The 23589-nt window shown below is 46.9% G+C and overlaps 3 protein-coding genes across 10 annotated transcripts; 1 reads left to right on the top strand and 2 right to left on the bottom strand.

The window, feature by feature from the left end:
* Positions 1-296: 296 nt before the first annotated feature.
* uap1l1 (UDP-N-acetylglucosamine pyrophosphorylase 1, like 1) lies at positions 297-6199 on the bottom strand. The gene is made up of 9 exons (XM_067258249.1): positions 5658-6199; positions 4654-4858; positions 4154-4329; positions 3604-3776; positions 3087-3280; positions 2660-2800; positions 2332-2511; positions 1522-1588; positions 297-927 (listed from the first exon to the last, which is right to left on the bottom strand). The coding sequence occupies exons 1-9, from the start codon at positions 5935-5937 to the stop codon at positions 844-846; spliced, it is 1500 nt and encodes a 499-aa protein (XP_067114350.1). The 5' UTR covers positions 5938-6199; the 3' UTR covers positions 297-843.
* A 555-nt stretch (positions 6200-6754) lies between these two features.
* Positions 6755-20395, bottom strand: slc25a25b (solute carrier family 25 member 25b). Of its 8 annotated transcripts, none has more exons than XR_010879059.1 (12): positions 19964-20395; positions 16726-16852; positions 16355-16442; positions 15753-15788; positions 15311-15422; positions 14376-14534; positions 13660-13812; positions 12834-12941; positions 10632-10799; positions 10322-10472; positions 7513-9043; positions 6755-7481 (listed from the first exon to the last, which is right to left on the bottom strand). XR_010879059.1 is itself a non-coding variant. In XM_067258384.1 (11 exons), the coding sequence occupies exons 1-11, from the start codon at positions 20303-20305 to the stop codon at positions 8859-8861; spliced, it is 1629 nt and encodes a 542-aa protein (XP_067114485.1). In that variant the 5' UTR covers positions 20306-20395; the 3' UTR covers positions 6755-8858. The 8 variants fall into 8 exon arrangements, 6 of the variants coding, with proteins under 6 accessions (XP_067114485.1, XP_067114489.1, XP_067114486.1 ...); XR_010879060.1 differs by having other exon boundaries at positions 6755-7256; positions 7382-9043; XM_067258384.1 differs by having other exon boundaries at positions 6755-9043.
* Positions 20396-21242: 847 nt separating this feature from the next.
* naif1 (nuclear apoptosis inducing factor 1) lies at positions 21243-22989 on the top strand. Its single transcript, XM_067258675.1, has 3 exons — positions 21243-21774; positions 22061-22111; positions 22496-22989. The coding sequence occupies exons 1-3, from the start codon at positions 21330-21332 to the stop codon at positions 22987-22989; spliced, it is 990 nt and encodes a 329-aa protein (XP_067114776.1). The 5' UTR covers positions 21243-21329.
* Positions 22990-23589: the final 600 nt, after the last annotated feature.

Genomic DNA, 23589 nt, shown 5'->3' on the forward strand with positions numbered 1-23589 from the left:
CAGGAGCGTGGCCTCATGTCGGAGGTGACAACCAAGACTGACCATCAACCAAGACTGTAAATAAATGCTTTTGTGAAATAAGTGTCCTGTCTATAAGGGAAGTTGTTCTATTAAAAAACAAAAAGGTACAGTTTTAACATGTATATTTGCAAACATAAGACTTCAGGATTGTTGTTGAATTTCCTGTAAATGCATCTATGTTCCATATCTTGACCATAGGCTGTCATGTTTAGCACAAAAACACACCAAGTATACTAAGCTTACAAATAATAATACATAAAAGTTTAAATTCTAAGTCAAGAAAAAGTTCAGAAGTGTTTATTTATTTTCACAAAGATACTAAGCAATGGTGGAGATTGAACTGGATCAAATTACCGGTATGTAAATCAAGTTCTGCTAATCAGTTGAAATACCAGGATACATTCAACCATGGTAGTCTAGAGAGAATCAACCATGCTACTCTAGAGAGAATGCCAGATTAAACAGAATATCCGTGCTTAAAAAGAAATGACAAGTTAGTCACATCATTTCCTCAGAATGTACGTAAAAAATTGTAAACAAAGTTCTTGCATTTATAAATGCTTGATTACTGTACATGATAATCAAAGAGGAAATTACACAGAGGTCATTAATGGATATTAATATCATTGTTTGCCAGATTGCAGTGTGTCATGGCTAACATGATGAAGACTATTATACTTATATACACCCATAACCATTTAGCTAATTTCCGATATTGTTACAATGCCACTGAGAATCACTTTTAGCTGTAAACATTATCTTTCAAGAGAACATTTTTGTTGCTTGTTACCCTAGGTACAAGTTACCCAGAATGCTGTGTAGCTACTTAAGAAGTTGCTTTGCTGTTTTCTCATCCAGAAGAAAAGGTGAGGTCAACATCTTGTCTTTCAACAGCAGGTCCAGCCCCTGACCAGACACAGGAGGAGGGTTAGGATTACGGTTGACAGTGGTTTCCACCTCCCTTCACCTGGTCTGAATGCATCATTGAAATAGTAAATGACTGGATGCTCTGTGAGATTGTAGTTTATAGAGGGTTAGAACGTGTAATAGGAATGCTTTGCTAATAGCCAGCTCTGTGGCTGTAATAATATGCACATGAAAATCAGAAATTACATTAAATCATATTCGTTATGGGGTCAGTTGGCTGAGCGGTTAGGGAATCGGGCTATTAATCAGAAGGTTGCTGGTTTGATTCCCAGCCATGTAAAAATGACGTTGTGTCCTTGGGCAAGGCACTTCACTCTACTTGCCTTGGGGGAATGTCCCTGTACTTACTGTAAGTTGCTCTGGATAAGAGCGTCTGCTAAATGACAAAAAATGTAAAAATGAAAATATTCTGGGATAGTATCTGTGGCGACTAACCCTAAAACTTGAAGGCCCTAAAAGGATTATTACAGTAATGATTACAGTGTTCCAGTGTCACAGTCTTCGAGGTAGTTACCTCTCCACAATGAGGTTAGGGTTAGTGGGGTATTATGGTTAGTGTTAGTGGGGTATTACCTCTCCAGAGCAGGAGACCAACGGGGAGATTTCACAAACCACTAGGGTTTCTTCTTCTAGTGTCACCCTAGAAACAACAACATCAAACTGTAACTTCTTGTGTCACCCTAGAAACATGAGCATTAAACTAACATGGCAACATTACCAATTTCCATATGAATGAGGTAGATGCAAAACTGCCGGATAATTGGGTGTGCTCACGCCTTCGGCAAACACAACCATTGTTCTCTCACATATATATTTATTATTATTATTATTATTATTTATTTTCCCACCCCTAAGGATGTCAATATTTGGACTACATAGACATCGTTGGTGTCAAAAGTTTCGTCTTGGTAGCGATTGAGTTGCTTGTATTTTTATTTATGTTCCGTTGCACGGTTTAGGCTGCATGGATACAACGTGCATAGATGTGCTGTTGCACAGCGAGTATCGTATCGTGCCGTGGTGTACTAGCAGCACATGTAGGTTACATTTAAGCAAATCTTGCATGTACAGTATGTAATGTCACATTAAATAATGTGTTTAAACTCAAGCTTGTGTAGTGCATCGCTGTCTTCAATGCCACAGCCTAAACTTGATGTCAAAAGAAACGTTCTTATTTCCGGCTCTTTAGCCATTTCCCCCTAAATAAATGTCAAGCTTATTTACGTTTCTGGGGGCATATTTTCAGTTAGTCGATGGTACTGTCTGAATCGCGATTCCATCTGAAATACTGCTGGTCACAACGTTGTTACAATAGCTTGTTTCAAAGGGGGTTCTTAATGAAGTATGCAATATGAGTAGGCTAAAGGTTAGTGCAGGGCTCACCTGGGCCTGGTTGCCCCCCCTGGGGCCTCCAGGAAGCACGCCCCTGCAGCCAGCACCCAGCGGAGGTGCAGCGCCAGCAGAGACTGCCGTGCCGAGGACGGGGTGTCCAGGGGAGCTCCTGCGGCATTCTTTAGGGGGGAGAACTCATCCTCTCTCGCTACCTCAAACGCAACAAATCTCCTGGAAGAATATAAATGTCTTTGTTTATTTGGAAGTGTGAGAAGAGTTGAACACTGCTTCCTGACAGGACAGGCGTTGCATAACACAGTGGAGCCTCAGTGTTGTGTGAGAAGATGTAAATAATGCAAGTGGTCAGTAATCATATCACCTGGAAAATTGAAAGACATCAAAGACAAATTTCTCCATTTTAATTCCATTGGGTTTAGTTGGATTCACCATGTTGCCATCCTTGTCCACAAAGGGCACTTTCTTGACAGCCACATGCTGCTTCAGTTGGCTCTGAAACTTTCTGAAGGTTTTGTTGTATTAATACATATTTTACATTCACTGTGAAGGATTGCCCTTTCTGTAACAGGGTGAGATTAGATCTCTGTCTAACCTTAACCCTCCACCCAAGGGTTCTTCTTTCTATTCTTTCTCTCTTTTCTGTTTGCTAATTAAATCAAGGTTAGCAGCCCGCTAAAGTTTTATTAAGTTAAATGTACTCAAACCTAGCACTGCACTGGCCAGTCTGAATGCAGCCAGATTAACTCCCAGATTAACAACAAACAAATGGACAGTTTAGACAATCTTACTGTGCCACTTCCTGGAGGAAGCCCAGAGTGAAGAAGTGGTTGCAGATGTTTCCAGCGCTGTACCGCAGCTCTCCTCCAGGGAGGCGCTGCTCCGCAGCCTCCAGTGGGAGCTCGCTGTACTCCACCACCTGGAACACACCGTCCACGCGGCACACCACCCCCACAGGCTCCTCAGGGGAGGCTTTCTGCACCACCTGGAACCACAGCTATGTTACTGTAGAACCACCATGTTACTCTGGAACCACAGCTATATTACTGTAGAACCACCATGTTACTCTGGAACCACAGCTATGTTACTGTAGAACCACCATGTTACTCTGAAACCACAGCTATGTTACTGTAGAACCACCATGTTACTCTGGAACCACAGCTATGTTCCTCTCCCAACACTGCTGGGAGCTTGGCTGTGTTCCTACTCTGATAATAGGAATGTGAATACCTTTCACAGGTCCTGATGTAGAAATCCAATACAGAACATAGCTCAGAATGTACACTGCAAGGTGTGTGTTTCAGATACCTTCGCTCCACAGTCTGCCTGCTTGCTCACACAGAATCCAATGAAAATGGGATCCGCCATTTTGACAAGTATGTTATCAACACAGTACACATGCAGGTACTTCACACCCCTCTTCTGCATGTCCTCAAGCACCTGGTTATCCACCAGAGCACGGTACAGCCCTCCATTTCCATCTGAGTGTAAAAGTTTAATGATAGACAGGGGTGAGAACAGTCATCAAACCTATTTAACTGGACCAGTGAAACACATCTGGTGACAACACAACAACTTTGTGATCTAGACATCATATTTGAGTGGATATAATCACATTTCTAAACATGTAGTTTAATGTGATGATTTCTAAAGAACATACACTGATCTGGTGACGAGACTTACAATTACCCTGAAATGACCCTATCCCTGAAATGACCCTATCCCTGAAATGACCCTATCCCTGAAATGACCCCAGCCCTGAAGTTACCCTATCCCTGATAAATGTATCTGTCAAAATATATGTTTGCTCAAGCTACAGTAACAAGGCAGAAACATTCCTGTCATGGCCTTTCCTTACCTGGAGCCATGGCCAACTTCCCCTTGTTCTGCAAAATGACCTTTCCATCAAAGGTCACGGCTGGAATCATCCTTTGTTCAAACATGACCACATTTGAGGGATCCAGACCAAAGTGCTTATTCTCCTCAAAGAACTTCTTGGTTGGATCCAGTGTGAACTCACTAGTCATGATGTACCTGCAGGTTGAGGGGAACAGCTACAGTTAGCTCCACAGGTATTAGGCTTGATGTAGTACTTCTGCTGCACATATTTACATTTGATTCATTTAATGTTATTAATTCATTAAATGTTATATAATTTCAACTAACGTATTCAGTATAGGTGAACAGAGTAAGAGTAGCAGCAGAATGTTTACTGATTTGAGACTCTAGAAGAATAGTCTCCACTACGGTGTAGACTAATGGGGATCCTTAATAAACATAAACTCAGGACTGAAGTTAAAGAAATTAGAAAGTGAAATGACACGTGTTTAACAACAGACTGGAGTGGTATAATCCCACCATGGTACGATGCACTTTGATCCGTGCTTCATGTTGGCGAGCTGTTGCACTCGGCAGATACGCTCCGCCTGGATCTGGTACAAGGTCTTGCTGCTGGGGAGACCCACGTTGAACATGCCTTTTGGGTAAGGAACACCCAGGCGGGTCCCCTGCCCGCCGGCCAAGAGCAGCACTGCCACTTGGTTTTCAGAAATGTGCAAATATCCTGAAAAAAACCACCAGACCTCAAAGAACTCATCAGAGGAGAACCCTAACCCGAACAGACATCATGCCCCACCCGCTTCTCTGACTGTAGGGGGCACAGGCTGGCAGTATGCAGGGTGGGGCACAGGCTGGCAGTATGCAGGGTGGGGCACAGGCTGGCAGTATGCAGGGTGGGGCTGACTGCAGGGGGCACAGGCTGGCAGTATGCAGGGTGGGGCACAGGCTGGCAGTATTCAGGGTGGGGCACAGGCTGGCAGTATGCAGGGTGGGGCACAGGCTGGAAGTATGCAGGGTGGGGCACAGGCTGGCAGTATGCAGGGTGGGGCTGGCAGTATGCAGGGTGGGGCACAGGCTGGCAGTATGCAGGGTGGGGCACAGGCTGGCAGTATGCAGGGTGGGGCTGACTGCAGGGGGCACAGGCTGGCAGTATGCAGGGTGGGGCCAGTCGAGGGAAGGTGGGACTATTGGAGGGTGGAGACTCCCACATGTTTCCCAGTATGCCAAGTGGAAGGAGGTCCTATGACTTCAGTCAAGCTGCCTGCATAAGAAGCTGAATTTGCCAAACAACATTTATTAACTGCTAATTGTTTTTCTGCAGGTAAAAGTCTACTATCTAACAAGTTTACAAAGTGAAAATTAAATGGAATGTCTGGGTTTGTAACCTGAATATACAAAAAAAGTATGTATTTTCCCGTTCAAAACAGCCTAGTAGGCTATGTAACAAAAATTATTATTTAATTCGCACTGAACGGTATATGCCTTAGGCCTGTTTCAAAACATAATCAAATAGAATAGCATACCTTCGTTTTGCCATTCGTTTATAGTGTCCCGGTCACTTTTCACAACGCTGCCGATAAATTCCAATGGCACGGGTTCCATTTTTTGATCGACTTTTGTTGTGGACCGAGTCGCTGCCTCCGCAGCACCACGGCAGTGCTCGCGCAGCTCATCAAAATCCAACTGAGACAATTCCGAAAGAAACGTTTTCTTCTCATCTTCAGAAAGTTCTGGCCAAAACTGTAGAACGTGGAGTTGACCTGCACGTTCCAAACTAGACCTAACCTCCTCTACTGAAAGCATTTTCGAAACAAATGTAACCAACTGGTCGCTACCTTTAGATAAACAGGCTAAATGAATTTCGCTCTGCCTTTATTTTGCAACACTTCTCAAATATCAAACTCGTGACACTCACCTGGGCATGAGCAAAATACACAAAGTAACTCGTGATGAAATTGGAGTTTTGGGCATTGGCAAGGCAAAACAGCCCGACAAAAACTAGACGACTGAGTCAATAACGGGTAATAGAAGGTGTTCAGGAGGCAAGAATGTTATTTAGATTCGAACAAAATAGACCGCTCATCGTAAAGACAGTCACATGAACTTCCTCAACAGAAAATCATGTGACAACAGCGTTTCATCCTTGATAGCAGCTGAGGACCGAGGAAGTGGAACACGAAACACGCGCCGTCCAAGTTCTACTAACAATACATTTATACAGGCGACTGAATGAGCTATAGAAACAAGTATGCATAATCACCATATAAAATATCTAAATATATAGACTCTCCAGATGGCCGCAACTCTACGTGACAGACACGACCTGGAAAGTGTGGACGTGTTCAATGGGTCAAACATCTGTATGAGATCCGCATCCACCGGTTCTAATAACGGTAATAATATAGCATAAGTGATGAAGGCGGAACGGGGCGCATATGGAGGTCTACAGTGGAAACTCAAACGCGTTCGATGTTGGGTCGGCTCGGAATAGCCTGATGTAAAAACAGTGCGTGTGTATTACATTTTTACTGCTAATCATGTAGTTGTAATTCAAATTCAAACCATGATATGGTAACTTAACACAGCCGTTTTGATATATATGTTTATTTGAGTTCTTCCCTTACAGCATAAATAGATTAATTCATAGATTTGACAAGGTGAAATAGCCAGTAATATCAATTTAAATTTTTCATACTAAGGGAAATCTGAAGACCTAGAAAAATACTACATATCTGCCTTCAACAGTAAAGGATAAAAGAAGCATTTGAAGTTGCAAAAGCCGAGTTTGCTGTTTAAACAAGGTAAGGCGCCACTTTCCAGTATAGTGTTGCTATTGGCCAGCTAGGACATTTGCTTTTGAACAAATGTAATATCTGCATCTAATTTCCTCTGATACATGCAATGAAGTAGCAGCCTGGACACACCAGAGAAGAGCAGGATCTGACCCCTAGGAAAGTGGCTCTGAGGGTGAGGTTTGGGGAGGTGATTCTTTACGACTGTAAGCCGCAGAGAGACAGTGCCTGCTAACACACATCAGCATCTACCATGTCCAGACCCCAAAACATCTATAGTCAACATGCCCAGTTGTCTGAGGCTTGAACATGCAGCAGCATGAGGGGAACCTTTCCTCAGTTCCCTAACCCTAACCTTTCCTCAGTTCCCTAACCCTAACCATTCCTCAGTTCCCTAACCCTAACCTTTCCTCAGTTCCCTAACCCTAACCTTTCCTCAGTTCCCTAACCCTAACCTTTCCTCAGTTCCCTAACCCTAACCTATCCTCAGTTCCCTAACCCTAACCTATCCTCAGTTCCCTAACCCTAACCTATCCTCAGTTCCCTAACCCTAACCTTTCCTCAGTTCCCTAACCTTAACCCTAACACAACAAGAGGCAGAGGAACAGGGCCCATGCTCTCCTTATAAAGGCAATGCCAGAACAGTTTAACACAAAGTGTAAATGTAATGCTGGCATACTCCTTATCATACAGAAAATACATGGAAGCTTTCGGTCTGTTTAAAGCAAACTACTTTAAAGTGCATAAGTATTAACCAAGTACACATTCATGACTGGACACAAGCAGAGGGATGTGTGTTAAAGGGTAACTAAAATGTTCAGAGCAGAAACATGTTCCTGTGACTGCAGAACCTGAGATCTTCCTTCTTAATGGTTGTGTGTTACAGACCAGTTATTCATGTAATTAATGTGTTCCTACACATTTTCACTTAGTGTTGTTAAAAGGAGGAACTCTTTATTATTTTCTGAGTTCACTGCTTGTTTCCAGTTCCAGTCCAGGCTGGGTTAGTGCGATGATGAAAATATTAGTCTGTCAGTAGCCAGGTTGTGTTGGAGAGAGATCCTTGTAGTCAAGCTAATCATTTACATTTATGCATTTTCCTACGCGAGTTGTAACTGTAACCCTAACCCAGTCAATCAGATCTGCTAATCCAGCTAGACGATTGGCCGGTATCCCCCCTACATTGCAAAATATCATTATGATATTGTGTTCATCTCTGAAACAGTACTTAAACTTAAGAAAACACACCTTAAGTAGCCATCGCAGTTAAATAAAAATCTGGTTTAGAATATACAAAAATAAATTAGCATAGCAAATACATCTCATGTATTTTCCAGTTGAAGACCAACTGGACATAAAGACACGCTGGGCTGACCCTGCAGGTCTTCAAGTCATTCAGGGAGAATGGGGACCAGCAGACTAAAGACTAACTAGAAACTAGTTTGACAAATGGACAAATTTCAAATGGTGTACAGTGCTGACAAAAAATGGTATTAGGTTAAGTATTTAGGATACTGACTCTTCCACAAACAAGACATGCTGACACAACCCTGATACACAAGAACTGTAGCTGCCCTAGTTGATCTGTGATCCCCCGCACACAACACCTTCCTGTCAGTCAAGCATGTCCATATCCCCACGTAGATCGTAGGGTACTGGGACACCAGTACAATGGACAGCATGATGAAACTGATACAAGTTATCATGTTTTTTTGTTTGTTGCTGAAGTGATTGCTTTCATTAAATAATTCCTAGGTGATGATGAGCTAAGCAGGTCTTCCATGCGTCCATGGTGCTGCATCCTTTCCTCTCTTCATTCATCCCGTTGACTAGCTGAGCAGAGCCTCTCTAGACCAGGAGATAAAGGAGGGATTCACCACCCTTGCAACTTCTCTTTTCAAAAGCAAAATGAATAATGTCCATTGTGCGTGTTCAGCGCGACTGCACCCCCAAGCTGATCTTGAGGTTCTCGTAGACCACGTAGCTGATGCTGACTGCGGGGATGACCTTCATGAAGTTGGGGGCCAGGCCCCGGTAGAGGCCCGTAGCTCCCTCCGTCCTCACGATGTGTTTGAACAGCCCCATCATGCTCATCTGGGGTCCCCCCTCCAGTGTAGCTGGGGGAGAGGGCAGGGTTAAATGAAGGGCAGACTGATATATATGCCGCCATACTGAGGCATAATGTATGTATATGGCTTTGGACAGAGTGTCTGCTGAAGGAATACAAAATACAAAAATGTAATGCAAAATCAACATTGAAAAATGGTTGGCTAAACAGAGGAGAGGTTAGTGATAGTCAATACGGTAGAATGGTATGGAGTTGGTTATAGCTCAGTGGTAGAGCATGGATATGGGTATAGCCCAGTGGTAGAGCTTAGGGATGGGTATAGCTCAGTGGTAGAGCATGGGGATGGGTATAGCTCAGTGGTAGAACATGGGGATGGGTATAGCTCAGTGGTAGAGCATGGGGATGGGTATAGCTCAGTGGTAGAGCATGGGGATGGGTATAGCTCAGTGGTAGAGCATGGGTATGGGTATAGCTCAGTGGTAGAGCATGGGGATGGGTATAGCTCAGTGGTAGAGCATGGGGATGGGTATAGCTCCGTGGTAGAGCATGGGGATGGGTATAACTCAGTGGTAGAGCATGGGGATGGGTATAGCCCAGTGGTAGAACATGGGGATGGGTATAGCTCAGTGGTAGAGCATGGGGATGGGTATAGCTCAGTGGTAGAGCATGGGGATGGGTATAGCCCAGTGGTAGAACATGGGGATGGGTATAGCTCAGTGGTAGAGCATGGGGATGGGTATAGCTCAGTGGTAGAACATGGGGATGGGTATAGCTCAGTGGTAGAGCATGGGGATGGGTATAGCTCAGTGGTAGAGCATGGGGATGGGTATAGCTCAGTGGTAGAACATGGATATGGGTATAGCCCAGTGGTAGAGCATGGGGATGGGTATAGCTCAGTGGTAGAGCATAGGTATGGGTATAGCTCAGTGGTAGAGCATGGGGATGGGTATAGCTCAGTGGTAGAGCATAGGTATGGGTATAGCTCAGTGATAGAGCATGGGTATGGGTATAGCTCAGTGGTAGAGCATAGGTATGGGTATAGCTCAGTGGTAGAGCTTAGGGATGGGTATAGCTCAGTGTTAGAGCATGGGGATGGGTGTAGCTCAGTGGTAGAGCATGGGGATGGGTGTAGCTCAGTGGTAGAGCATGGGGATGGGTATAGCTCAGTGTTAGAGCATGGGGATGGGTGTAGCTCAGTGGTAGAGCATAGGGATGGGTGGTAGAGTACTTGGTAGTGTGTGATGAGATTACAGGTTTAAATACCCTCCATGTGCTAAATGAACATACTTCATCCCCTGGTGTGAGTGAGCCATGCAGATGTGCTGACCTTGTGCCTGCATGCGTGTCCGAACCAGGGCTAGCGGGTAGCTGGCCAGCTGGCCGCAGGTGCTGGAGGTGGTGCAACATGCCAGCAAGACAAACACACCGGGGTCTGCGCTGGTGCTGGCATAGTGCTGCAGCCAGGAGTTCTTCAGGGTCTGGAGGGGCAGGGGAGCGGTTAGAAGATGGACACCTGATGCTGACAGATGCAGCCAGGGCCCAACAGTGTGACTGAGACATATATATATTAAGGAATGGACATAAACATCAACAGTTGGGCCAAAGTGCACGTCTCTCTCTCTTACATATACACACACCTCATAGACAGCCAGGTCGATGCCAGCGTAGGGGATGATCCCCAGCAAGTTGGGGACATAGCCTTTGTAAAAGGCAGCCAAGCCTTCCTTTCGGAAAATGTGTTTTGCACAGTCTGCTATACCAGAATACTGGCCTGTCCTTCTGAGGGCCAGGCGTGTCTTCAGAACCTGGACAGACACGACACAGAGAGGGCAGAGGGAGGACAGAGAGTAATTTCATTTATACCTGCATGTGTATTTCAGTGTTAAGTGAGTGGATATGTGTATAAACTGCTGCAGTGTTAAGTGAGTGGATGTGCAGTGTTAAGTGAGTGGGTGTGTGCTGCAGTGTTAAGTGAGTGGATGTGCAGTTTTAAGTGAGTGGGTGTGTGCTGCAGTGCTAAGTGAGTGGATGTGTGTATAACCTAGGGGTGCAAAACCGAATCGCAAAAAAAAGAATTGTTCAACACACAAACCATGGTTCGGTTTTTACATGTAAACCGCGGTTTTCGGATCTACGAGAAAACACAACTCAGTGTTCCTCTATGTCTCAAAATTTCTGCCGCCACGGTATCAGAAATAGGGCAGTACAAAAGGCCGTCTATCTGCAGTGATTGTTAGAGGGCATGTCGGAGAATAGCACCGACACACGCTTCACACCGCAGTTGAGATTGCGTGTGTGCGTCCTTGAGAACTGTAAGTCGTATAACTTATGTTGTCAGTTCATTTAAGCCTGTTATTGTATTAGTCTATAGTTCTTGCAAATTGAAATTAAGTTAACTGGTGAATTTCGTTGTTTGTATTCTTCACCTGCTAGCTAAATTGCACATCTGTTGATTTGATAGCGATTGATGCCCTTGCTCACGTTTGTATTTTAGGTGCATTATTATGCTGAAGGAGTTTTAATTAATAAATAGTGGGTTTATTGCTATTATTTGCTACAGAATGCTGAGCCTATCAAGATCAAATGAAGCAGGCAGTGTACATGTTTTCGAGTGGCCTACCTCGATAGGCTAGGCTACTGACCATTTACAATAAGTTGTTGTGTAAATTCTTAATTGGCAGCATTTGCCATTCAGAACATACTTTATGAGTGGAAGGTGTCTTTAAGTAGCCTAACCTTATTGCTTTAGGGGAGACCTACCCCCACTGCTAAAAAAGTCCTAAAGGAAACACTGCAACCCAACACCCTTTGTCCTTTCCTGGAGAGTAGCAATGTCCAATGAACTGTCAGTATATCAATGATGAGTCACGTACTGGAAGGAACTGGAGAGCAGTGTTGCCAACTTAGCGACTTTCTCGCTATATGATATAGCGAGAAAGTCGCTAAGTCCCCAGGAGGGTTTGGAAAGTCGCCAGATATACTATATCTGGCGACTTTCTCGCTATATCTGGCGACTTTCCAAACCCTCCTGGGGACTTTTATTGTCAAAAGCGACTACTGACAAATTTATCGACTTTTTCTAGTGTTGTTGGGAGACTTTCTGGTGTTTTAGAAACTCTGACGTGAAAGCACGGAGCGTTTTGCAGTACTGTCCTTAACGAGCAGCGAGTTCTGCCGTCCCAAAGCACTCACAGGCGGTCAGTCTCACTATAGCCTCGAGCAGCACTGCTACTTTCCTTACTGAGGAGTTGGCAACACTGGAGACGCAAATCATACGAAGCTAGGCACGTGTAAATGGTAAACGGTAATACATCTAACACAGTGGTTCTCAAACTTTTTACACCCCGTACCACCTCAGAAAGTCTTTGACTCTCCAAGTACCACCATTATGACCAACGTGAAAATACAGAAGCCTACCCTATTGAGCTACACCCAGTCCATGCAGGATGTTTGCATGCGCCACTACCCAGGAACAGTCCATTAGTAGCGCGTGCCAACATTCATTTTTGTTTTGAAACAAAAATATTATAGATTTTTGATTATAGATATTTCAATTATATAATAGTTAAGCTATTAAAATATTTCTGAGATTCCTCTGCGTACCACTAGAAGGGTATAGCCATAGTTTGAGAACCACTGATCTAACAGGATGGGGCATCTACGCCGGATATACAGAAAATACACCGAAAACACAGAGAGAACACTGAAATGGTAATGTTTTTTTCTTCCCCCTAATGTGCGAAACAAACCAAACCGTAATCGAAACCGTGACCCATAAAACCGAACCGAACCATGGGCTTGTTGAATTGTTGCACCCCTAGTATAACCCTATCCTGCACCTCCATAGGGTAGATGCTGCTTTGGGCGATGACCCCCGCCAGTGAGCCGGCCACCAGCCGCTCCAGGATGCCCAGGGTCTCCTGGTTGCTGCCCATCAGACGCTTGATCTGGAATTGTCACAAAACACCAGTTACACGTAGTAAAAACTGTTACCTTTAACCAAACCGTTACACCTCCAAACTATACGGGGAACCTGTTTGTGACAAGGTCATAATCCATCCCTATACAAATGGGCCCCTAGTCTTGGTTCTGTGTCCCAGTAGTGTGGTCATCAGACTGACCCCTCCCTGCTCTCCTGGGGGTGCTGGACCTGTATATCCCAGCATCAAATGATTCTTACTGTACATTGAGGGGACTAGTATGACTAACCAGAGTAAGTTTTCTGCATGTGGCACCTTCCTAGTCAGAGTTAACAGGGGATAAAAAAAAAGGTAGGAAAATAAAAGATTCCAGCATCAAATCCTTCTTACTGTACTACTGTAAGGGGACTACTCACAGGTGTCGGTACAGGTGTGGGTACAGGTGTGAGTACAGGTGTGGGTACAGGTGTGGGTACAGGTGTGAGTACAGGTGTGGGTACAGGTGTGGGTACAGGTGTGAGTACAGGTGTGGGTACAGGTGTGAGTACAGGTGTGAGTACAGGTGTGAGTACAGGTGTGGGTACAGGTGTGAGTACAGGTGTGAGTACAGGTGTGGGTACAGGTGTGAGTACAGGTGTGGGTACAGGTGTGAGTACAGGTGTGAGTACAGGTGTGAGTACAGGTCTGGGTACAGGTGTGGGTACAGGTGTCGGTACAGATGTTTCTACAGGTGTTACTGGCTTACCTGCTCGTAAGCCATGAATTTAATGGCGGACTCTGGGGCAATCTTGATGACATTGATGCCGTTCCCTCGCCATAGCGACCTCACGCCCCCCTCCCGGACCATCTGGGTGAAGCCGCCTGCGATGCCCATGCTGTTGCTACGGGAGGCGTGGACCTAGCAACAGGCAGGATAGGGACATAGTCACCAAAACGGATTATTCAGAACGACCCTTCATCTACTGCATGATCTTCCTACAGGATAAGCAACATCAGTCACCACCAGCTGCTGCTACATCTCCAGATCAATGTTTACCTAGGCGCCAGTACCGGTCCTAGCACATCTGGCGCCCTAGGCTAAATGTATCAACAGAACCCCCCCCCCCCCCAAACGCAACACGGAGATATGACGTGGCGCGGTTGGCGCCCTCTGCTGGTTGTGCGGGAGGGTTAATTAATGGATGCACTTGGGAAAATGCCGCCCCCCTCTTCATGCCGCCCTAAGCGGCTGCCTATGTCGCCTGTAGGAAGGACCGGCCCTGGTAGGCGCCTAGAGAAGTGGTTATCTTTTTTATCTGGTGAGGCATCTACCTGCATGACAGACCTAACCCTAACATCTACCTGCATGACAGACCTAACCCTAACATCTACCTGCATGACAGACCTAACCCTAACATCTACCTGCATGACAGACCTAACCCTAACATCTACCTGCATGACAGACCTAACCCTAACATCTACCTGCATGAGGACCTTTAGCCTGTCCAGTGGGGCCGTGCAGGTCCGGGAGACAGCGCCTGCTCCTCCTCCTGCCACCAGGTGGCGCCACCACATGCCCGTTTTCTTCTCCTCCGCGGTGAACTCATCAGGCACCATCAAACTCTCCCCAACATCAAAAATCTTAAGACAAAAGTATGATACAGGTTATTTATTTAACTACTTATTTTTAGCAAAACATCTGCATTTATTTAATTACCATCATCATTATATACCATCATATTATGTATGTTCCATACACACCCCAACCCTGCTCCTGGAGAGATACCCTCCTGTAGGGTTACACTCCAACCCTGCTCCTGGAGAGATACCCTCCAGTAGGGTTACACTCCAACCCTGCTCCTGGAGAGATACCCTCCTGTAGGGTTACACTCCAACCCTGCTCCTGGAGAGATACCCTCCAGTAGGGTTACACTCCAACCCTGCTCCTGGAGAGATACCCTCCTGTAGGGTTACACTCCAACCCTGCTCCTGGAGAGATACCCTCCTGTGGAGAGATACCCTCCTGTAGGGTTACACTCCAACCCAGCTCCTGGAGAGATACCCTCCTGTAGGGTTACACTCCAACCCTGCTCCTGGAGAGATACCCTCCTGTAGGGTTACACTCCAACCCTGCTCCTGGAGAGATACCCTCCTGTAGGGTTACACTCCAACCCTGCTCCTGGAGAGATACCCTCCTGTAGGTTTACACCCCAACCCTGCTCCTGGAGAGATACCCTCCTGTAGGTTTACACCCCAGGAGGGTAACAGGGATTACCCTGCCAGTGATCTGGTCACAGGGATTACACAGATCAGAAACACCTAGTTTGATCTGCTATGGAGTGTATTGAAGACTGATATGAGCTGTGGTTTCACTGAGAGGTGAATACCTGGAGGGTTTCCCAGATATAATGACTTACTGTAGAGTGTTTCCAGTACAATATGATCTCAGGAATGTTATCTGCTGGGTGCATCAAATGGTAGTCTCTCCATTCACTCCAGTCGATGGTCATAGTGCCATTCCTGTCCATGCTAGTTACAGAACAAACGAGTAAGAAAAGTCAGTAACAAGTCTTTCCCTGAGCCTCTATACTCATGCATGCAACTCTTCTCTCTTCCTCCAACATGAATCTCTATAATCCTGTGATGTGTTGGCCAATGCATCATCTGAACCACTACTTTCCTTATTCATCTAAATGTCTTTATTTCTTGCTTATTCATTAACCTTATTTATGAAGTATTTACAGGGCAGAGATTTGATAAAGACATGAGACAAGAGAAGTGAAGGAGGAGTTAGGGAGGCTAAGGAGGAGAATGAAAACATGACCAACAGGCAAGCAGTCCAAGGAGGCTACTACTTACACCATGATAGGTGCCCACATTTGACCCCTCCTTATTCTGAGACAAGCAGAGAGACAGGGGCGGGGAGAGGGTACAGACAGAGGGGCGTACAGACAGACAAAGTTAGAACAGCAGAACAAACAGGACAGGGCTACAGCAGTACAGGAAAGACAGTTGGAGAGAGAGATGGGGGAGAGGGAGAGATGGGGGAGAAAGAGGGAAAGAGATGGGGGGAGAGGGGGAGAGAGAGAGGGAAAGAGGGGGAAAGAGATATGGGGGAGAGAGAGAAGGAAAGAGAGAGAGATATGGGGGAGAGAGAAGGAAAGAGAGATATGGGGAGAGAGAAGGAAAGAGAGAGAGGGAAAGAGGGGGAAAGAGAGAGGGGAGAGAGAGAGAAGGAAAGAGATATGGGGGAGAGAGAAGGAAAGAGAGAGAGGGAAAGAGGGGGAAAGAGAGAGGGGGGGAGAAAGAAGGAAAGAGAGAGAGATATGGGGGAGAGAGATGGAAAGAACGGAAGAAAGGACAGCAGTAAGGATGTCAGGGACAGAGGGACACGTCAGACAGAACAGTTGGACATGGTTGAGACCGGGTTAGGGTCAGGATGGGCTTCCTGCTGTCCTCACCTTCTGAGGATCTTCTCTGCCTGCTGCTCAGAGATGGTGACCCCCAGGTCTCGTAAGGACTGCATGATCTCCTGGCAGTCAATACGACCTGTGGAACAACACACACATCCGCCCCACTTTCAAACACACAGAACGGCCACCAGATATAACTGCCTCCCTACTGAGGTGTTTATCCCCTGGTGGCTAAGTAGCTGAAGAGATTATCTTGTTATTCTTGAAAAATAACAAGACAAACACAGCACTATTTGCTTTGTCATCTATCCATCATAACAGAGATACCTAGAATTACTATGATACTAACCCAAATCCTACACAAGAACCTAGGATAACAATGATACATTTAACTTGGACAAGAACTCTGCTCTGCTCACCGTCATTCTTCTTGTCCAGACTCTTGAAGACGAGCCTCAGTTTCTTCTCGTGATCCCTCAGGTAGTGAACAAACTCCTCAAAGTCCAGCTGGCCATCCAGGTCCTTGTCGCCTGCTTTTACTATTTTCTACGGGAGGAGAGACACAGAGCTGTACTCTCACAGCACCACCATGAGCATCGAAACAATGTGAATTCAGGACTAACACAGTAGGCCTGTTAGATACACAATCAGAGGCAAAGCTTTTCTCTGTAAACTGCAGCATGCCACACACGGTCTGAGACAGTGCATGAACAATACGACACATTCCCTAGAACTGCAGGCTGATGTCGCTATCCAGCTGCTGTCCCTGTCCAACTGCTGTCCCTGTCCAGCTGCTGTCCCTGTCCAGCTGCTGTCCCTGTCCAGCTGCTGTCCCTGTCCAACTGCTGTCCCTGTCCAGCTGCTGTCCCTGTCCAACTGCTGTCCCTGTCCAACTGCTGTCCCTGTCCAGCTGCTGTCCCTGTCCAACTGCTGTCCCTGTCCAACTGCTGTCCCTGTCCAACTGCTGTCCCTGTCCAACTGCTGTCCCTGTCCAACTGCTGTCCCTGTTACTAAAATGATGATAGTATGTCGTGCTGTAGTACCTCCTGGAAATCCTTAGGGAACGCCACCATGATATAAACCGTGGTCTTCTTGGCAGAAACAGCATCAGTCCTTGTCTTGATGTTCCTGCCAGCGTTTCTCTGCACTCCAGTCTGCTTCCCTGCCTCTAGCTTCCCCGCCTCCCCCGCTTCCTGTGCCTTTAGCTCCTGTGCCTTTAGCTCCCCTGCCTCCCGCTCCCCTGCCTCCCCCACCTCCTGTGCCTTTAGCTCCCCTGCCTCCCGCTCCCCTGCCTCCCCCGCCTCCTGTGCCTTTAGCTCCCCTGCCTCCCGCTCCCCTGCCTCCCCCGCCTCCTGTGCCTTTAGCTCCCCTGCCTCCCGCTCCCCTGCCTCCCCCGCCTCCTGTGCCTTTAGCTCCCCTGCCTCCCGCTCCCCTGCCTCCCCCACCTCCTGTGCCTTTAGCTCCCCTGCCTCCTGCTCCCCTGCCTCCCGCTCCCCTGCCTCACCTGCCTCCGGATCCCCTGCCTCCCGCTCCCCTGCCTCCGGATCCCCTGCCTCACCTGCCTCCGGCTCCCCTGCCTCCGGCTCCCCTGCCTCCCCCACCTCCCCTGCCTCCGGCTCCCCTGCCTCTGGCTCCCCTGCCTCAGGCTCCCCTGCCTCCAGCTCCTCTGGTGACTGTGTCCCTACAGGCTCACACTCACACTGGCCCACAAACCCCTGGGAGAGGAACGACCATACCCTCTGCAGCATCTTCCAGCAGGGGGTGATCTGTGGGTGTCTGTATGTGTGTGTGCATGTGTGCGTGGGTGTGCAAGTGTATGTGCAGTCTGCCCTTGAATAGAAATGGCACCAAGTGTGTCTGTAGAGGGATACCACAGCAGGGTGGACTGAAGGATGTTCATCAAGTTTCTCTCGTCTCAGATTCCTCTCAGAGAGCCCCCCTGGGCTTGTGCTTCTCCCCTCATCTTCACCACTAACGGCTCCACACTGCCATCCTCTAAGTCCTCCTCTACTTCAGCAAGTCACTGCTTCAGAGAAGCACACAACTAAAATTATGCATAGACAAACTAACTGTTTTATCTGTTAATAACATTAAATTAAAAGTGAAGAGTTCCACACTACCTGTGTTCTTCCAGTAGAGTGTTGCTGCTGATCCGCCAGACTAAGCTGCAGAGTCATGCAGTAAAACAGCTCCTCACTGCAGCCATGTCCCAGCCAATCACAGCAGCCTACACTGACAGGTCCAGCTGGAGAGCCCTGGAGCCGGGCTCTGCAACCAATCAGACCACAATACGCAAGAAGCCATTTATTTATCACTGTGTCATCCTGCCCTGAGGTCTGGTGGGGGGAGGAGGGATTCCCCAGCTAACAAGCGGAGTCCTGGCTGGGCCCTCTGCTAACCCTGGGGAGGTTACGGGGTTTAGCTCTATGAATCATTATAAACCAACATCCACAAGATTGATTTTCTTATCCTTCATGTTGTGAAAAGAAACCAATATTTTGAATAAAAAGGCCAACTCTTGTTCATCATAAAAGCATTAGATACACAAATCTAGACCAGTAACTCAACTAGACCAGTACAGATAACCACTGTAATCTGGTAACAATTTACATATTCAGAGCTCACTCACACAGCAAGGTAGAGTCTCTCCTGCTGTGTGTAACCCTGTCTCTAACCCTGTCTCTGCAGCGGCTACAGCAGGGTGCAGTCAGTGGGTTATTACCAGCCGGGCCATTCTCTCCCAGAGCAGGGTGGTAGATCCAGACCCAGCCTGTGTCTCTAAACACTACAGCCTTACAGGCTGATCCAGACCCAGCCTGTGTCTCTAAACACTACAGCCTTGCAGGCTGATCCAGACCACTCAGTCTACGGCAAGCTGCTAGACTGGATCTTCATTACAGATTTCTGCAATGTAAATTCACTTGGTCCAAAGTAAACTCAGTCCATATTTTGACTTGTCCAAACTCTAACTTTAAATATAATTTTGACTAGTAAGATTCAAACTGTGTTTGCCATTCATGTGAATAGAATTACACAATACAGATATCTAAAATTCAGTTGCAGATATCTGCAATGTGACCTGCAGCAACTGAATTATGACGAGTTGTGATTCCAATTTCAGATATCTACAATTTAACTATGTACTCTATATAACATACAATCAGCAGCATAAACGCCCAGGACCCCCCCCCCCCTCCTGTTCTTGCTGCCATTTAACTCAGCTACTCCCCTGACTGTTCAACAAGCTGACTCTTTCCAACCTCATAAACAATGTCACATGCGAGTGACAAAGCCAGATTATTAAGTAACATGTTTTCACTACCAACACAGAGATCATGTAAACAGGTCTGCTCTGTACAGCAGGACACATCCAACAAGTTGTTGCTGTTCAACTGACAGTCAGTGTGGCTTCTATGTTAGCTCTTTGACCCATGACTCTTAAATGGCTTATAGTTAAATTAAACTATTATGTAAAACACTTACCAGTCATCAATGACGCAAGCCTTTCTAGTCTGTTTTTAAGAAGCTTATTTTTTTGGACTCACTGGTGGATCTCTCCACCCTGCTGCCGACTCAGAGCAGAGGGTTATACGGCTGCTCAAGTGGCAGCACGACACAAACGTTGATTACAGCCATGAGAGCTCATAACACACTTACCATTAACTCGTGTTCTGTCCGATGAACCCCAAGTTTCTTGAGCCCAATGGTCAAGTCGTTGATGCAGATCCCACCATCCCCGTTCACATCTAGGACCTGAAACAGCACCTTGAGTCTGTGGTCCTGTTCGGGTCCACCGCAGACCTCGCAGAGATGCGATGGGTTGCAGTTCCCCCCTTCCGACACTGAACATTCCGTTTCTGTCGGTGCCCGTGGAACTGGTGCGGATGGGTCCTCCTTATGCCCGCCACCTGGGTCGGCACCCCGTTGAGCATCGTTGGACTGACAATGACAAAAGACCCCGCTGAGCAAGGGGGAGACGAAAGACCCTTGCTGGTGCATGAGACAGCGACACGATCCAATCCGAAGATACACGTGTAGAGAACAATCCAGCTCGTTGGCCAGATCACAACTCTGATATGCTTGTTTCAGACCCCACGTCGCCCGTGCTAGTAGCTAGCTATGTAGTAGTTAAGCTTGCGAAATCAAAAGCGAATGCTCAACTGCTCGTCAACAAAGTAGGAATACAATGGGAAAAGCCTGGTTTGTAAAATATAGTACGTTAAAAATGTGTTGAGGTGGCCATTAACTTTGTATTTCGAATCCACAGCGGACTTCAGCGAGAGATTATAGCACTCCCAAACCAACAGGCACCCCCAGGCATCAGGCAAAGCGGTTTCGAAAGTCCGCTCGCAGATTACATTTACAGTCAAGTGTAATAATTTCCAAGATTATTAAACTATTAAATTAATTACGGTACCCTAGTTTAAACTTGTGTACATTTCTAGTCCAATTTGGCTTGCTGTAAAAACGAATAACTTCACGTTTGAATTGGCGGTCGCCGGTCCGTTTGTCAGCTGACGCAACACAGAAAGCCGGTATCGTTGGGGCTAGTCCTTCCAGGGGGGAAATTGATGGGGGAAGGGGTGTTGTAGCATTCATGACGGACATATCCAACAACCAATCACACTCATCAGTATAATGACCGTAAACCGGGGTATTTACATGTAACGTTTACAATTTCAAAATCTAATAAACATCTTTTATTATTTTTTTTATGAACAAAATAGTGAACTAAAATTCGCATTCCTCTCCACATGTTCCAATAGGTTGTCCGGCCTACAGGATGAGTTACTGCCACATATCTTAGCCAATGGTAAAAGGCAACACTGTGGGGTCGGTCAAAATGTAACCAACGACGAAGCAATGTGGGTGGAGCTGTAGACACAACGAACGTAAGCGTTGTTTGTGGGAAGAAGAAGCCGATTCTGGAAGCCATTACGTTGCGCACATCGATTGAGTAAATCGTACTATTTTTGCGTACAATACGCACAATTATCTTTCAAAAACAACAATTTACTCAAATATGGCATCGTTTGCCAAAAAGAGAAAAATGAATTTTTCAGAGAGAGAGGTAGAAATTATTGTGGAGGAAATAGAGAAACAAAAGCATACACTCGTTAACCACTTCAATGCTGGAGTCACTCACATTGCGAAGAATAACGCATGGTTAGAGATTCTGAAGAAGGTGAACGCTGTAACTACCTGTCCAAGAGAGTTGGCTGAAGTCAAGAAGAAGTGGTCCGATATGAAGACTGAAGTTAGGCGCAAAGTGGCCCAAGCAAGAGCGGCAATTGAGGGGACATCCGCGGACTGTACGCCCGTGCCTGTCATCCTGACCGCTATGCAGCAGCGCATCTGTAATCTCCTTGGAGAAGCCACCATCATCAGTTTACCTGCGGGGGACTCGGATGCAGAATTGACCCTCCCTGCCACCATGAGCGCAGCCACCACTGTGACTCTCACAGAAAGTAAGTATATACTGTTATAAAGTTAGCATCGATCGTTTAGGTGAAAAATGTAATGTCCACATTTCTCAATGCTAAATCACATGGCAGTTTATCAGCATCAGAATCACGGCGGCTATTGTACAAATAAATGCAAGTTGATCAGCTGTTGATCCTGTCAGATTTTTGGCCACTAATGACAGCTGTCACTTCTCTTAGAAACATAAATAAGGAGCGCTGATCAATATTATCTGACACTTTTCACACAATATTTGTTCAAACGGCAAGTTATGCTTCTGTTTATCTCTAGGTCTTCAATCAGGTTCAACAGGAGTTTGCGAAGAAACAAAAACTCTAGATGGTAAGTTGTTGATTTGATATATTTGAGAGATGAGTGTTTCTCAATGAGTGTAAACCTGCAGGGGGGTAGCTCTTCAGGAGCATGGTTGGAGTGTAACCCTACAGGGGGGTAGCTCTTCAGGAGCAGGGTTGGAGTGTAACCTTACAGGGGGGTAGCTCTTCAGGAGCAGGGTTGGAGTGTAACCCTACAGGGGGGTAGCTCTTCAGGAGCAGGGTTGGAGTGTAACCCTACAGGGGGGTAGCTCTTCAGGAGCAGGGTTGGATTGTAAACCTACAATCTCTCGATGCACCCAGTCTTGAACTAGTTGACTCAGACGTGATCGTGTTTAGATGCAGTAGGTCACACGTGTGGGCCCGGCTTGACCTAGTGCTCTGTGGTCCACAGCAGAGACCACCTACCACACCCTGGAGGAGGGGGGGGTGGTGGAGTACTGCACCACCTCGGAGGCAGCTCCAAGCATGGTGGCGGCGCTGGAGGCCCCGGTGGAGATGCTGGCCCCCTCACCCCCCCAGGGCACGGCCAAGCCCCAGGAGCTGAAGAGCCGCATCGCCCTCAACTCGGCCCGCCTGCTTCAGGAGCAGCGTGTCACCAACGTGCACATGCGCCAGATCGCGCAGCACCTGGAGGGCCAGAACGACTTGCTGCAGGTGATGCGGCGCTGGCAGGAGGCGCAGGCCTACGCCCAGGAGCGGCAGGCCCAGGCGCTGGAGGGGACGCAGGCTGCCCTGCTGGCGCTGGTGCAGATGCTGCGGCCCGCGCTCAAGGACCTGCGCAAGTTCCTGCAGAGCGGGGTGGAGAACCCTAACAACCTGGGGGGGCCGGGGGGGGGAGAGAACCCTAGCAACCTGGGGGGGGCGGGGGGGGGGGGAGAACCCTAGCAACCTGGGGGGGCCAGGGAACCCTAGAAACCTGGGGGGGACGGAGGCAGGGGAACAGAGACCCAAGTCTCCATTAGGGGGGGCAGGGGGCTCGGAGGCAGGGGAACAGAGACCCAAGTCTCCACAGCACACAGAGGGTAGACAATGAGTGTGTGTGTGTGTGTGTGTGTGTGTGTGTGTGTGTGTGTGTGTGTGTGTGTGTGTGTGTGTGTGTGTGTGTGTGTGTGTGTGTGTGTGTGTGTGTGTGTGTGTGTGTGTGTGTGTGTGTGAGAGAGAGAGAAGTGGGAAATGTTTGATTTGTGGACTAGTGTGGGGGGATGCATGTGTTTTAAATATGTGTGTTTGTGTAAGTAAGCTATGTGTGTGTGTGTGTGTGTGTGTGTGTGTGTGTAATTGTGTGAGTGTGTGTGTGTGTGTGTGTGTGTGTGTGTAATTGTGTGAGTGTGTGAGGCAGAGAGAATATATAAAGGCCATAGAACAAGCATGTAGGTTATAAGGGTTAGAACCATGTTGGCTGTAAAAGAGCTTTTACTGTTCTCAAAGTCCTGATTTTAGGCCTATGACAGAGTGCTTAAAGTGTACATGATGTCACGGATCTGA

This window comes from Osmerus mordax, chromosome 20 (genome assembly GCF_038355195.1).
Source record: "Osmerus mordax isolate fOsmMor3 chromosome 20, fOsmMor3.pri, whole genome shotgun sequence".
Classification (NCBI taxonomy): Eukaryota; Metazoa; Chordata; class Actinopteri; order Osmeriformes; family Osmeridae; genus Osmerus; species Osmerus mordax.